At 38.6% G+C, this 16,676-nt stretch overlaps 2 protein-coding genes across 3 annotated transcripts in view; one reads left to right on the forward strand and one right to left on the reverse strand.

The window, feature by feature from the left end:
- Positions 1–595: 595 nt before the first annotated feature.
- Positions 596–4,262, forward strand: psmg2 (proteasome (prosome, macropain) assembly chaperone 2). Its single transcript, XM_035681179.1, has 7 exons — positions 596–797; positions 1,571–1,742; positions 2,033–2,091; positions 2,226–2,344; positions 2,435–2,614; positions 3,426–3,546; positions 3,732–4,262. The coding sequence occupies exons 1-7, from the start codon at positions 741–743 to the stop codon at positions 3,810–3,812; spliced, it is 789 nt and encodes a 262-aa protein (XP_035537072.1). The 5' UTR covers positions 596–740; the 3' UTR covers positions 3,813–4,262.
- Positions 4,263–5,034: 772 nt separating this feature from the next.
- Positions 5,035–16,676, reverse strand: part of ptpn2b (protein tyrosine phosphatase non-receptor type 2b) — a 13,498-nt gene continuing 1,856 nt past the window's right edge. Inside the window, exons 4-11 of one of the 2 annotated variants that reach the window (XR_004797495.1) lie at positions 14,378–14,476; positions 12,800–12,937; positions 11,995–12,204; positions 11,145–11,306; positions 9,672–9,880; positions 9,403–9,498; positions 8,576–8,737; positions 5,035–5,960 (exon numbers count right to left, since the gene is read on the reverse strand). Coding sequence is in view for 1 of the 2 variants with exons in the window: in XM_035681178.1 (XP_035537071.1) it covers positions 5,939–5,960; positions 9,403–9,498; positions 9,672–9,880; positions 11,145–11,306; positions 11,995–12,204; positions 12,800–12,937; positions 14,378–14,476 (936 nt within the window). In the remaining variant the exon portion in view is untranslated. The remainder of the gene's footprint in view (positions 5,961–8,575; positions 8,738–9,402; positions 9,499–9,671; positions 9,881–11,144; positions 11,307–11,994; positions 12,205–12,799; positions 12,938–14,377; positions 14,477–16,676) is intronic. The other variant, XM_035681178.1, reaches the window with a different exon arrangement.

The following is a 16,676-nucleotide window of genomic DNA, read 5'->3' on the forward strand; positions in this document are numbered from 1 at the left end:
GTAGGTAGGAGTTCTAAACCAGTCTTTATCTGCTGGGGTTTGAGGAACTGGGAGCTGTGGCATTGTGGAGTCTGATGGCAGATGTAAAGATTTGAATACACAGCTTGTTAATCTAATATATAAAAACGTAGCCATGTAATTATTCATATGAATTTTAATGATGACTTTGAATTCAAACAATACTTAATAACTCATATTATTTTATTTATATGTATATATTTTATTCATGTCATTTTGTGTGCAGCTCAATTGAATGAAACAAAAAAAATCTATTTATTGTTATTATTATTATTGTTATAATTATTATTAGCAGTAGTATTGTAAAAGTAATTGTCTTAAAGATTGATCTGTTTGAGTTGAAGATCTCTATTTCGCACCACATCTTTGCGGAGCCTTTAATATCCCTGATTATAATATAAACTCCTAAAACATATTAATTAAATACATAGCCTCATATATCCATATAGACCCATAAACACAGATCGTGATAGTCGGTGCAAACCTTAACTAAACATATACTCCCAAAACAAAGCGTCCCTGACTCTTTTAATTCAGGCACTGACAGCAGCTACTAAAACCGCTCAATCATCAACAATCGACGCCGAGCGAAAGACCAGAAGGCAACACCAGGGCATGGAAATAGAAAGAAAGAGAAAGAGAGCATAGTTTGGGATCATATTCACAACATACATTACATTTAAATCTCTCTCTCTCTCTGTGTGTGCTATCTCACCAGCGCCATGTTTATCTCCTCCCAAAACTCACCGCCCTCCTTCAAAGATTTCACCCTCGTCATGGTGAGTGACACATCTGGAGTTTGTGGTTTCACTTCAGCTAAAGAACCGCTGCAGCAGTTTAATACCACGGCTGTTTATACAATGTGTTTGTTACCAGTGAGTTTGTTTGGTAGACTGAAGGGCTGCTGTATCAGTTCACTGGATTCATGTGTTGGCAAATGTTAGACTGTTAATGTCCTTTAAAAATGTATTTAATGGGAACACAGTCGGTTTTATTTATTCAGTTAGCCCAGCACAGATAAACAGATGAACAGTGGTAGAGGAAGCATTCAGAGCCTTTACTTAACTAAAAGTACCAATACTACACTCCTAAGATACAAATAAAGTTCCTGCATTGTGAAAGTAAAAGTACTCAATGTAGAAAAATGGCACCTGTGACTGTTACTAATTACTAATACTATTAAATATTATAGAATTAGATTATTATCACTCATGGATTAATGTGCAAGCATTATTTTATTATTTTATACAGGGCTGCAATTAATGATTATTTTCATTATAGCTTCATCGGATGATTATTTTCTCTGTTAATCATGTAAATTGTAAATCGTTTTGTTTGTGTATTGTCGGTAAATAGCGACAAATGCCCCTCATCCAGAACCCAGGGTGGCGTCTTCCTACTTCCTGTTCTGTTCACTGTAATTTCAGACGAGCAGAGGCAGTAAATTGTCACATGTGAGAGACGTTGGCTCCATGGAAAGCATTTTTTGTATGAAAAGAGACAGTAGTAGTAGATAAGTCTTCATTGTTGTTCTTCATTCCCCCCCCCACAGCCAGCAGTGGCTGTAGGTAACGTGGGCCAGCTGGCTGTGGACCTCATGGTGTCCACTCTCAACATGAGCAGGGTGGGCTACATACACACAGACTGCCTCATCCCCATGGCCGGGAACAACCCGTACGCCACCTGCAAAGAGGACGCGGAGGAGCTCCACACTCCTGCAGAAGGTACCACCTGATCACCGCTGACATGGATTGCATAACCTCTTTGGGTTTCGATTATCTGGCTGCTGTAGAGGAGTGAATGTGCAGATTCCACCTGTGAAGTATGTTCTTCATTGTATTATTTGCTAACCTGCATGTGTGGACATGTAAAAGACATACGGTACTTACCTGTTTGGTTCTGATGTTCTGGTAACTTTGGACGCAGCTCTCTTATTGTGTTTCGCAGCTACAGCTCTACATTTTCTTCAGAAATCGAATCCCCGATTAATCTGTCAACCTTTTCTCATTCACAGTTTACACAGCAGCAGAATTGAAGTTGGCTGTTCTTCAGATCAGGGCGCCGATTGTTCAGGTAAAACCACAGCCTGTTGCATCAGCATTAGTCTGATTCTGTTTACCTTTTTACATTTTTTCATGATCCAAAGTGCAGAAGAATAAGAATACTGCTAAATCTATTTTTGTGTATAACTTTTATTTAAATTACAGACAAAATCCAAAAGGTTCAGTCAGCTTCTTGTGTCGTGGATCAAAGCCAGCGGGTTCTCCAGGACTGTAGTTCTGTCCAGCAGCCACGCCTACCAGAGGGACGACCAACAGCTGCAAGGGTACCTAACCCCGTACTCCACATCTTCACTGCATTTCTTCACCTTTGCTGTCTACAATCCTCTCCACTAACAAATATGTGTCTGTGTTAGCACTCCTTTGAGGTACCTGGTCACTCCGTCCCTGCTGAAGGGGAGTGAGGACGCGTTGAAAGAGCTAGGCTGGAGGGAGATGGAGCGAGTGCCGGCCTTTCCAGGACTGACGGACGCCAACACAGAGCAACGCCTCTACATTCCTGGAGGAGGCATAACCAAAGGACTCTACACAGACAGGTACAGAGAGAGAGAGAGAGAGCTGGCCAGCCAACTTCATAGACATCTGGCTAGTAAGGCTATTTTTAGAAGTTTAAATGAATTATTTTTATATACCAAAGTTTGAGAAGTTAGAAATAGAGTTGTAACTGCCCTTTGTTTATGCCACATGACTCATGGCTCTATAATTAACCAATCACAGCAACAAACAGCCTGTTACGAGATGGTTATGTAGCATTCTGATAGAATTAACTCATTAAAGGTTATGTATATGAAATTCACTGCTAGTAGATGTCGCACTAGAGCACAGTATCTGAGACAATTGAGCACTACGGCCAACCAGACTCCATTGACAAAACCAGTCATTTTACCTTGCAGATAATCTTAAAACACACTTCAAATTGGACATAAACTAAATACAACTTACCAAAACCCTCTTTGTTAGTTTTTACAACAATCACCAACACTGGTTTGGTCAAAATAAATGGAGGGACTCACATGCACGAACATCCTTCATACAAATCCGGTTGTGTGTGTGTGTCGATCAATCAGTCTATTTATTTATTATAAAACTAAATCTATATTATAATTCTGTCTATATTCTCTCTCATACTTAGTTACATTATTGTCTGTATCTTTTAGTACAATTCTACTTAAATGTGGCTGGAAAACCTGCAGAATAATCTGTTATCTGCAGTATGATAATAAACAAAACACACTTTCCCTGCTGCAGTATTTTATACATGAATTATTATTATACAATTAATAACAACAATTATTAATAATAGGTTTTCTTATGTGTCTGACCATGTGTGCTGGATGTTATGTTTAGCTGTGCAGAGGATCTCCCACTGGCTGTGCTGCTGCTCTTCTGTTCAGAGGGCGACAACATCCCAGACGCCTTCACGCTCGTCAACCACCTCAACGACTGGCTCCATCTGCTGGACAATCCTGTAAGTGACCAACTTGAGCAGACAGCCGAGACAGCTGCCTTAAATACTTTAGCACACTAAGAAAATAAAATAGCATAGACGTGAAACTTTCTTAAGAGAATCACCGTATACTGGATACTACTACAGTATTATGTGTGACTGCTGTAGAGATTATACATTTTTCTAATTATGGTTTTGCATTTCAGAGCCAAAAGCCCAACAAATGGAAGATCCCAACATCCTGGAGTCTTCTCTTTGGCAGCGGCATCCCTCCTGCACTGTTCTGAAACACGCATATTTAGTTTATTTTAGCTCATAATTAGCTCCTGGGGAATGCAGCATGCTTTAAAAACTCTTTTGGCCTCTGTGCTATAACATCTGTGCATTTTTGAGACCACTGTGGGTTCTTCACTGGGGTCAAACCTGGTCAGCGGAGAAGAGCAGTTTTTTGTGTCCTAAGCTGATAATACTAAAGGACTCTTTGTGCTTTTAAACAGTGTATTATATTGACTTCAATTTTGGACTTTAAACATAGTTGTAAACTGACCCCACAAGAGCCCCACCCACCCCCTCACTCTTGGACATTTATTGTAGTTTCCCTTTATTTTGATAATGATCTTTAGATGTACAAACATTGCATCTTGTACAGGAACTGACCCAGACGTGCACTTCTGGAATACTATTTCCTAGTATTACAGCATTTGAACGTGTTTTCCAATAAAAGACTGTTGCAAGAACCCTTTTTGACTTTATCTAAAGACTGTGAGTTACTCTCACTGGACCGTGCCTACACTCGCTAAACTGACTTGGCCCGGTGCCATATTGTATTCCTGGCAGTCCTGCCTCTGAAATTTGATTCCTTTGTACAACAACTTAGAGGGATCACAACAAGCAGTGCTCCGATTCATACTCTGACCTTGTAAGTGCTGTTCTGCCAAGTTTGTGGTTTCGTCATTCTGTTTGCATATTGTTTTGGGTAGTTTCCCTGTACCCTGGTTGTGGGAAATGAATGTCCCAGCATTTGTTTATTTAAAGAGAAAAACCATAAAATGAAACAGACATTTCCATGATTTAAAAAACAGACCCTAAAAGTAAATTCAAAATAATTATTTATATTAAGCCATTTTCCAAAGCTTTACTTATCAATACAACGGAGGATTCTGAAATATTTGCCCCATGAGAGATTCCATGGAGACATAACATGACCACTTGCCAACCAAATGCCACACATAATAAAATCCAAAATGTTATCCAATGTATGTAACTCATTTTAAACTTGCTTTTCTGTCACAAATATAAAATAAAAAGGAAAGATGATGAGACTCATATCTTCCTAGGCAACACCAGAAGTCCAAGCTAAATTAACCAGCTGTAGCTTATATATTTTTTTAATGGACAAATTTTAAGTATCAATCTCCTAATCCAACTTTCTCACCTTTTGTAGGAAATTAAGAGGCTACGGTATCTCGGCTAACAAGTTTGTGGTGAAGTAAGAAGAGCGTAGACAGGTTGTTATGTAAACTAGATAATACCAGTTTTATTTGTAGATTACACTCTAAGAGAAAGAGAAACTTAAGACAAATTAATTTCAAAAGGAGAACAAAAAGTCATCAAATCAGCTTTTCTACTGTATTCAAATCTGTAACATCGTCGTTAGTCTTTTTTTTTTTACAAGCAAAAATATGTCTTTACACACATCTTTTTAAAAAGAACACTATGTACATCGTGGAAACATTACACGCCACTGAATTTCTCATGTGGGAGGAGGCAGTGCTTTTCATTTAACCAACCCCCCATCACTGTGAAAAACTTCAAGTAATCTCTTATAAAAAATAGAACTTTTTTATTTTCCCCTCTGAAAAATGCTTTCTAAAAATACACATATGAACAGCATTACAAATTGGCAATGCATAGCCCCTATTATCAGTCTTAAGTTCATTGATGCAGAGAAGCAAAATAGATTGACAAAAGCAGCAAATAATATTAAAGCAAAAAAAAACAAAAAACAATTCTGATTCCAGAAGCAGCACAGGGCTGTGGTTCAGGTGTGATCCGGGCATAAAGCGCTGGTGTGTTTCTCTTTCCAAATGTGCTCTCTTCAAAGAATGTCGAAGTGTCTGCTGTAAACAGTTTAGAGGGGGGATGAGGAGACATGGGAAAGCTGTGAGGTGGAGGACTGAGGCGAATGTGGGAGTGACATGCTGCTAACGGGAAGGAGGAGGAGGTGTGCTGAATAATGCTTCCATGACAACAAAAAAGCAATGAAGAGAGGAGAGCTGGCTCTTGAGGTTGAAGTGAGGAAGAGTGGTTTGGAGTCGAGGAAGAAGGACAGAGGTTGGGAGAGAGCTGGAGTTCCCTGCCGATGTTGGCTTTGATGCCAGAGCTGTTGGTGCGTGGCCGCAGGTGGAGGTGGTTAGCAGTCGCTGGTTTTCGCCCTGTCAAAAGACAAAGTTTAAAGAGGGTTGAACTCAGAATACTGTTTCCTGCCAGAGTCAGTGAAGCTCAAGTGTAATCATGCCACAAGATCAAGTTAGTGTCTTCAGCTTGGTTAAAGTTTACAAGATTCAACTTCACCAGAGAGCAGGAATAAGGACGCATTGCTTAACTGCTAGCTGGAAGGGATGTCACGAGAACCCACACTTCAGCACCAAGTCGATGCCTAAATTCTTAGAACTTGACAGTATTTGTTTTTTTTACAGGCAGGTTATACGCCTAAAGGTATTCTAGTCTGCTGTTAAACGCCAGGCTGAGCTCCAGCTCGGAGGTGAGTCAGACAGCGGCGGAAACTGACACACTGACCGTGTCACTGCAAGTTCAACAAAAGCCCTGCATACAAAAAGCCAATAAAAGTAATTTATTAATGTAATCTGCACAAAAGAATGCACAGATGATGAAAATAAACATTCAGCAGAATACAGCTCAAGAATGGCAACTCAAGCAAAGGCGGGAGAGAAATTCCCTCCTGACCACAACAAAAACAATTACAGAGTATGTTCTGCTATTTTATAGCTACTTTGTAGTATAAAAACAAAAAAACATTAGGGAACAGCTTTCTTTTCTTCCTAATGCAATGCAGAGCTATTTCTCCTGTATTAAGGACTCAATATTAAAATAGGGGATTTGGAAAAAAAAAACAAAAAACAAAACTTTTTTAATGTGGTATTAAATGAGCATCGAGAATCGTGGAATTTCACTGGTGTTGGTATCAAATACTAAATTTGTGGCATCGTGACATCCCTAATAGCAGGAGCTGTGGCTTGATACAGTGTCTCGGATCACTTTGCTCAAACCTGCATTAGAGTGATTATCAATGCAAAGCAGCCATCATGTTTAATAAGCAACATGTCACACTGTTCAGGTTGTAAATGTTCAAGAAAATTTCCAAGAAAATTTCCATTTAGAAAACATCATTTTATTATCTGTGAACTAAACTAAGCCTCATCCCCTGGTGCTGTAGAAGGGTAGGAAGATAAAAACAGAGCTGAAACAATTTGTCAATTAATCGTCAGAAAATAAATCGGAAAGAAATTTGATCACCGTCAATTATCAAGCAAAGTATTCCCTGGTTCATTTTCTGTTTAATGTCATTGTTTCATTGATGATCAATCTTAAGACTTAATCTTGGGTTCTGGGAACATAAGAGGAGCACTGTGACCGGCAGTAATGTTCAAAATCAGCCAGGGAAAAGGTCACGTAAACAATGTGAATGTGCTAAATCAAGCGTAGTGCTGCCCAGCTGTTCAGCTTTAGATGTAGTTTATATGCTTTCTAGTGCTTTTACTGTTAAAACCTACTCAAATCAGCACAAATATTTAATTTAACAAAGAACACAGTGTTTGCAGGAGAAAATTAATCAGCAACTATTTTGACAATCAAATAGTTGTTTAAAAGGACCAGAGTGTAGGATTTTAGTGGCATCCAGTGGTGGAGTTATAGATTACAACGCCCTCCCCTCACCTTCACGTTCCAAGTATGTAGGAGAAAAACTATGGTGGCCCTATCTAGAGTCAGTTTTTGGTTTGTCCGTTCTGGGCTACTGTAGGAACATGACATTTAACATGGTGGATTCTGTAGGAGAGAACCCTATCTGTAGATAAAAACGGTTCATTATAAGGTAACAAAAACACAACAATTCTTATTTTACACACTAATGAACTACATGTTAATATTATATTCCATTCCTGCCAATAGATCCTCAAGAATGTTACACACTGAACATTTACGTCATCTTCAAAGCATAAACATCCAACATTCCCTTGCTGACAGATTCTTAACTTGAATGATTTACTGCTTCCCTTTGTCTGATGTGACAGTAAACTGATTATCATTTGAGACATTTGGCTTTAGCGTTTGCTATTTCCGGACAAAACGGTTTGATTATTCAACGGTCCTCCAGCATATTCAATCAACAGAGGCTCTCCAGGGCCTGACCAGAAATCTCCTGAGAAATTTCAAACATCCAAACTTCCATTCAAAGTTTAACAAGGCCAAAACACAACTGATGCAGATGAAAACCCACAAACCAATTAGGAACACTGCCATGCTAAGCAAGCATGCAACAAACCTTAATGAGCCCCTCATTTCATGTGATGGACTGACACTGAGTTACTTCCTTTGTATGCTTGCTGAGGGAGTATCGATGATTCTACATTATCTGTCTTAGCCACCTTACTTACTAAAATAATAGCATTTTCATGTGCAAAGTAGTGGATTAAAAGCTTTAGTGGTTGTTGTTATAACTGGCTCGCTCAGCTACATTTGACGTGACTGAACAGACAGATAAGATGCTACCAAATTTAAATCTATGGCGCGCACAATATAAATTAACACCTTGCATTATTCCAACTCAACCTGACATTTCAGAGCTTCAGCAACCATAAACCACAAATGTGCACACACACACACACACACACACCATGCTAGAGTGCAGCCAAATTTAACAACAACTCCAAACCACAGGAGCCAAGCAAATCACAAAAACAAGAACAAAACCTCAAGAGAAACACAAACACAACAGACGCCACACACACACACACACGCACACACACACCTCCATGTACAAGAGTGGGCGTTCTTTCTAAAAGCTGTGGGTAAACTTCGTCCTCTACATGTGCTCTTCGTGGTTGTTGTTGCTGTCGCAGAGGGGGGTAAAGATACACTGCCCCCCACTGGACAGGCCAGCTCTTGTCATGTGCAGCAAATGCAGCCCAAACTGTCCGAGAAGAACCACAACAGCAGCAGAGTGAGATCACGTCAGAAATGTTGCAGTTTGGGCCAAATTACTGGAACAACACTGACATGTCACACAACAAAGGAAGGCTTCTCAGAAATGACTTAGTGAGCCGTTTGTGGAGGTGCACAGTCATCAGAAATAAGTGCTTCATCAGGTCTAACTGTCTCGCCTTTATGAGAACATGAAGTAGCTGTCAGTTAGCCAGACTGGTGGCTTCTTTACGCTAAATGACTGAGAGTATTCAGAAGGTGAGGGAAAGAGAAAATTAGAGTAAATATTAAGCCTCGGCTTTAGTAAGAAGTGGAACTTTTGCTATTAGGAGGTTGAGTCATGCTCTGGGAAAGCCTGCCCAGATTCCCTGTGGGGTTAAAAGAAATGACTCATATGACTATTTGACATTTCATTTATATCACGAGAGTAAAATGCTGCCTTTCCTTTCTATCTTTCCTTTCTTAAATATAAAAGGTTCAGATCTAGTTCTTACAGCCTGGTAAATACATAAAACACACATAAAACTACAGCGAGTAATGAATATAAAAGCAGCGCTGTGATGGTGGATGACAAATCATCCAGCAATGTAACAACAGTTTTGATGCTTTGTGAATGAAAAGTAAAAAGTAGTTCCAGCCAAAAGATGTAATCACCTTTTTCTCTTCTTCTCTGAGTCATTTGTCCTGGGCTTGCTTTGGGGTGTCTTGGCTGTACCTGATTTGGAGATGCTGTCTTCTCTGCGTCGTTTGCTGTGTAAAAAGGAGGAAAAGAGCTGTCCGTCAAAGACTGTTAAAAAGACAGTGTGGCATTCATTTAAAATTTTGTCAGAGATGTGTACTTTTCTTAAAACAGCTTAGCCAATAATCTGTTGTTAATTTAACAACTGGTGGATATCTCTTTTGTTAGATTTGTGTGTACTGACTGTGTTGTACTGCCGTCCAGCTCCTGTTCCTTGCAGGGAGACTGTGCGGGCACTTTGCCATCCTGTCTGTAGTCTACTCCCTCCTCCAGCTGACCTCCCCGCTGGCTGCCGTTGCATCGCTCTGTCGGACACCTGGCCTGAGGCTGAGTTGACGGGGGAGACTCCGACGTCGGCTCCTGATCTTCCCTGGACAACTCCCGCCACCGGTTCTATGCGTGAAGAACAATGAACAATGAGAGAAGTGGACATTTTTCTACTGATGCAATAAATGAATACAAAATAAATAGAAAGAGATATATCAAAACAACTTTAAAATGTGTCCGCAAAGCAAACCACCATCCTATTTTTCCACTGTAATTTTGTTTGCAAAATTATATGATGAAGTGATGTTCCTGTCAAAAATGTCCTGTGTGCGACAAAAAGAGTCAGTTTCAGTCTAAAAGTCTCAGCAACACTGGTGAGAACAGTGACCATGACTGGATCATTTAAAAAGGTAAGGGCCACGTAATATATATTAAAAAACAGAATCAAAAAAGTAGCCTCAAAATGAGCTGTTTCTATTTGTTTCACTCACAGGAAAATGTCTCAGGTTTCAAGTAGGATGCGCTTTAAATATACACTTCTTTGTTTATCTGTCTACCATTTAGCACCCTTTAAAAATGAAGGCAAAAAAACCTTCAATAGCATATACACTTGTCTCCTAAAACCTACATACTTCTCATTTAAATACACCTCTTTCTCTTGTATTGTTTATCCTCTCTGTTTCCCTCTGACATTGACACTTTACTGATTAACATACAGTCGCTTTATCAGTAAAATGTGCCTGGAGGCCTGGCTAGAAGGGTCTGGTGATAAGGTGGGAAATCTGCTGTAGCCCTATTTAATCTACCTCCTGCCACGGAATTAATCAGTGAATCAAATGGATTTCAGTCGTGTTCACTCTGGAGTATAAATGAACAAACACAGACCCACCGCCATACTTTTGTGCTTTTCTCTACGGCCAAATTGCCAATTGAACCGAAGCCTAGAGAAACTTACAGACAGTAGTACAGTCTGTGTTCAAACCATATAAACAAAGGGGAATGAGAGAATAACTATAATATTCACTGTATATTTATTCTAGTCGGACACTCCTTACTACACAGCTCTGTTGTAAGAATTTTGCAGTTTCACAAAATCGCTGAGGGACGTTTCAAAGTTGCTCTTGGCACAGAGGATCCTTTAACCTTATGATACCCAAACACAGAGGGCTTTACAAGTTTATTTAAACATTTAAGCCCATAATTTCTAGGAAATCTACTGAAGGACCATTTATATGTTGGCTCACAATCTTTTTCAAAAGAAAGAACTCCCACTGGAAAAACAAGACAAGACGGAGTGTCTGGGTTACGAGCAAACAAGAGATACGGAGATAAAATGGAGATGAAAAGTACTGAGCAATAGAATAAGTTATGTTGTGTGTGGTGCAGGTACCTGTACAGAGGAGTCTCCCATGATGTACTTGGCTCCTTCGAGGACAGCCATGTAGGAGAAGCGCAGCTGGTCAGGGGTCTGGATCAGGCCCATGCGGTACTTCCTCATGTCCAACAGGATGCTTTTGATGTCCACTGATGAGGGGTCTTTCCTCTTGCCCATCTGGAGAGGACAGCAACATAAATTGGCTCAAAGAATGGGAAATGGTGTCACTGTTCTTGTAAAATCCTGTGGAACTAGTTGCCAGAATTGTAATAGGTACTCTTCAGAGGAAAAGTGTGTTGATCCATTGGCTTTTCCTGAAGACATTTTCTATGAGCAATATAGATTCTCAGCTAAGGGAATAAAATATCCACACTTTTTGTGTAGTACGTTAGTAACGACACTGTATTTTTTTCACTACAGATACCTACATGCATTCAGCCAGTGATGGAGAAAATTAGAGAAAGAATACTGTACACACTGAACTACTGAATATGTTTGTAGTATTCCCTGGCCTTTTGCCCACACTGGCTATAACAGAAACCTTCTATAAAATTGCATGTAGCATACATTAATAGTTCACTATATTATTAATCAGTATGATGTTTACTTGCATATGAAATGTGAAATAATTGTTTCAAAGTATTCCCGAGGGGGGTTTAATATTTAAAAGTAACTTAATAAAAAGGTAAGATTTAATGGATTGACCTATATCTTGATTTCAAATCGGATTTTAAACAGTATTTTGCTATAGTCTGAATATTCTGACCATTTGGTGTTGTATTTCTTTACTACTGCTTTTGTGATGATACTAAATAGACAAGACAACCTAAAAAAACAAATTCCTCTTGAGCTCATATAGACTCACCAGTACCACACATGTGTCGACTAATGAAAACGTCCCTGAGCGTCCGATTCCAGCACTGCAGTGCACCACAGCCGGTCCGTGATCGACCCCCAACGCTCCCGACTCCCGCACTTTGAAGAGGAAGTTTAGGAAGGATGCTGGAGACTCTGGAACACCAAAATCAGGCCACGTGGTGTAATGAAAGTGGTAGATCTCTCTCTTCTCCCCCGTCTGTGAAAACAGACAAACACAGGCCTCTTTAGAAGGTACAACAAATCTATTCATCTGCAGTGAGCATGTTAAGACTGGTTTTTATTAGCTCTGTTTGTTGTGACTTGAAAACTGAACTAGGCAAACATTTCCAACAGTTTCAGTTTCAATTCATGGAATAAAACCAGGTTCTGAAAACTTGACACAGCAAAACAACAAATATAGACGTGTACTTATTTCTCATGCGGATAACTTCTTGCTGTTGATTTTTCTTTTTTAAAATCATACTTTAACAGGTGAAAGACGGATTACAAAAACTTCTGAAATTAAAGTTTGAATAAAAATCTGATTTTAAAAAGCATGTGTTGTGCATTTTAAATACTTAAATTACTGTGCTGCCTAATCTGAAGCTAATTTGTATTATCTCAACACCCACATGCTACAAGAAACAGAAAACAATAAGCCTTAGTAATGAATAAGCATGTTTTCAGTTCCAGGTAACCTTAGACAACCCTGCTCCATGTTATGCGCCTTGGTGTGACAAACATGTTCTCAGTTCTCCTTTGCCACCTTTTACTGAGAATTCCCTTTAGGCTAAGTAATACATTTTGCCTACACTAATATTCTGCAGCTCCAACACTCTGGTGGTGTAGTAAGACTTGGTGTCTTCTGACAACAGCGTGACCAAGAACCGTGTGTCTCTGAACGCCATCTCTCTCTCCTCAGCTGTGGGCCAATACTGAGCACATTTTTCCTGTCAGAGAAGAAGAAAGGAGACAAACCTAGTTAACAGATACCAACAGAGATACTGACAGAGAATTACACCTGATGAAAAGCAGACGCTAGCTGAGTGGCCAGGTTTGCCTTGAGGTGGACGACTAACAGGAGTACATTTTGATCCTTGGCATTGAAAAGGAAGCTGGAGAATAAAATTGAATAAAGCTACATTTTTCTTCTCTCTCACTACACGTACCTGCAATTTTAACGTTTATTTTGTAACGTGTTAGACTTACATAATAGACTTTCACATATACAAAAAAACATATACAAATATATTATGTCACAACCTTGTTGTCTGTATATTTTGTTCTATTTGTTTGTCCAATTTAGGTCACATTTTCTGTTATGTCACATTGCATGTCAACAAAAAATATTTAAAAAATGATAACAATGGTTAGTCCAAACTTGTTGGTCCAGGTCTATTTTTTGTATTTTGTTTCTAAAGTTTAACTTGTGTATTACTCTTTTGGGTATTTTCATTTCGTGACTACAGTCCTTACACCACACAGATGAAGCACTTTGAGCTGAATTTCCTGTATGAGAGGCGTTATATACATTCAGCTATTAATATTATTATCATTATGAAAGATCAGCACAGACCTCCTAGTCTCTGAAACCCACTTCATCCTCCCGTAGGTGTTAAATAAATCGATTCACAGAATTTTCATTCCTATCGAACAATTCAGTTAGTTATTCAGTTTGAGGCCTGTATGAAAGCATCTGCAATTGTCATTGATTTAGGTTCTTCCTTCCTAATTCGTCATCCGTCTACAACCCCCCGTCATAGAGTATTTTCTTAGTACTCAGACAATAGCCAGAACTGTTAAGGATAAGTCTATTATGCAACCCTCGCTCTGCAGGATTAGTGAGCTGGCCTACATAAAAGATCCTTGTGAGGTTATAATACTATCTGTAGACTAGGTGCTCTTTGTCTTCTATTTCCAAGAAAACAGCCAGTGAGTGAATCTCATGACTGAAGCAAAAGCCACTCCAGCTGTTTTACTGAGAAAGAGAGAGACTACAGCTGCTCTGCCTTGAGAGGGAGCGTTAGTGTGCATGTGTTTAATCGGCACATCGTAGGATCACTGGATTTAAAAGAGTGGAGAGGTTGGGCTGCATCCCAGTTCCTCACATACATCTGTGAACACACAGTCAAAACACTGAATTCCAGTTATCCTGCTGACAGGAGTAAAGCTTCTCAGCAGACCATTTAAACGGAAATCAAGATTAATTCAACAAGTTGCATTAATAATTTTACACTGTCAGCAGGCTACAAACTTTGACAAAGCGTGTGTGTTGCTGCCTTTCTGTGGTCTGTTCAGTATTTCTGCAGTCTGCGTGTGGGTGTGTGCATACCAGACAAATGGCAGATGTCAAACCAGACAATATGATTATTTTATTATTGTGTACTTACTGAGCCTTTCTCAATGACCCTGTTGAGCATAATGACTGCCTTTGTCTTCTGCTCCCAGATCATGAGCCAAAAGTGGCCACAGGTGTTCCTGAGGGGGCCCTGTGGACAGCAAACACACAGATACAAACACACTTTTAATAAGTTACATGGCAGGAGTCCAGCGGGACAGCGGGAAGTCATTTACAATGGAAATATATCTTTCAGGCATGAACAAAAACATTAGATCCACTACATTAAAACAAAGCAACTGGCTGTGAACTTTTATTATTAAGATGATACTGATACAGTATGCAAAATAGATCTGCATAATGCTAAGAGTTCAAGAGGTTTCTTAAAAGGTCAAAACTGCTAAAGGTTATGATGTGGTTGAGTTGAGTAAACTGTACTCTGTAAGGCGCAATATCTTTAAATGTCAAATGTCTCAAATTATACAGAATATTTAAAAAAAAAAAAACCAGACACGAACAGTGAGATACTGATACTGAATCAAAAGTCTTTGATTTTTTTTTGTCATGTATAAATATAGTAAAATGTGTCAGTAAAAGAAATACCATAATGTACAATAACATACTGTTTTATGCCACATGAATTAGGATCCAAATAACAAAAGGAGTATCAAATAGTTAGTAGTAAAAAACTGCTGCAATTTTGTTTATTGTTCCACTATTTCAGAATAACCAGAATCCATTGGATTGACCTCCGATCTTTGACTTTTTGAATACATTTTCTTATATTTTTCATTGTGACAAGAAACCTGACAGGTAATTCAGACATTCTCTGATCAGTGTTGCCATACATTATAATGCATTAACAAACCACAGAATTTGTCTCATATCAAAATAACAAATACAAACCTTGATACCATTTGAAGAGGCCACAAACAACTTGTTGTGACATAAATTCAGTGCATGTTATTGAGCGTCCGACAAAGTATTTCACAAAAGGTTGACATACTTTTGGTAGATAACGTCGTCAAAATGTCTATCTAATTCTTGACTCTTGAGTTACTTGGAAAGGCTACAATTGAGACTTAATAATAACATAAGATAAGGGTGACTTGATATTGAATTTAGTCTTGTCATGTTAACTTGTGTCAGCTTTCTGTGGCTTTAAATTACTGGAGCAGTGTTCAGTGAACAGTGAGCAATATCATTTGGTGAACAAGGATCTGTTTCATCAGCTCAGTCTTCTGTGGTCATGAAAAAAAAACATCACATGAAAAGGTTATGTGGTTGTTTGTCTTCCTGTAGACATTAGAATATTCAAAGGTGTGTGGTGTGAAGACACCCCTGCATTATCCTTCTGTTTAGGAACCAATTTTAATGACTTTGGCTTTAAAAAATAACTTAAAATCATTCCAATCATAGACAATAGCCCTTAATAATAATAGTGTTTTAATCTTAAATATTGTACCCTTTAAATATTCATTACTAGACGTAACAAGGTGAGAGAGCTGAGAAAATTTCACACACTTATAAAAAGCCCCAAAAAACTGTGTCACCTTTCATGATTAAAACACAGTGTAGACCAAAATTTCAATGTTTCTACACACTTTATCAATTATCTTCTCTTATCTCTGTGGTGTTCCTTTCATTTTGTCTGGCTTCTATATCAGTAAGTAATTACATAAGTAGTGGTGGTGGTGTGTCTTATCTCAGAAATGTCACATCATACTTATCTTACTCACTGAGTTAGACAAGGCAATGATTTCAACCAAACTGCAGATGAGACTGGTGGTTTTTTCGCATGCAAATTCATTTTCAGATAACAATTATCTTTAAAATAATGGTGAGTCACGACATTTATGATCACACAAATGTCAATACCAAACTTGGGGTCTTCTTTTAGTCATGAGATAACCTAATAAATTATATATGTATCAAACAAGGGTGGACCTGAGACAGATGCTCCCCCTGGACGTTTTTTTCTTTGCCATTAGAGGTCAGTTTCGTGGCTTTACTCCCTGCTATGTATATTAAAACTACATGGGTAGACACAAACACACTTTGTGTGTAGGCAAGGGAGATGTGAGGACAAAGCATATGACAGATTATTTTTGATGTACCTTAGTTTTCACTGAGTTATTTATCACCGTGATTAAGTTCAAAGCTTTTAGTTTTCATCGTGTCCATTAGATCCAGAAACAAGGATGTAAAATAAAGCCAGTCGAACCATCTTAGTTTAGAAATACACCTAATGATATAATCATTTTCAAACTTAGTTTTTCTCAATCTTTGCTTTTTTACTAGTATATATAACTGTATATAGATGAAGGTAGCAAATAATATTATTTGCTATT

This window comes from Morone saxatilis, unplaced genomic scaffold (genome assembly GCF_004916995.1).
Source record: "Morone saxatilis isolate NCDOM2014 unplaced genomic scaffold, NCSU_SB_2.0 Contig9, whole genome shotgun sequence".
Lineage (NCBI taxonomy): Eukaryota > Metazoa > Chordata > Actinopteri > Moronidae > Morone > Morone saxatilis.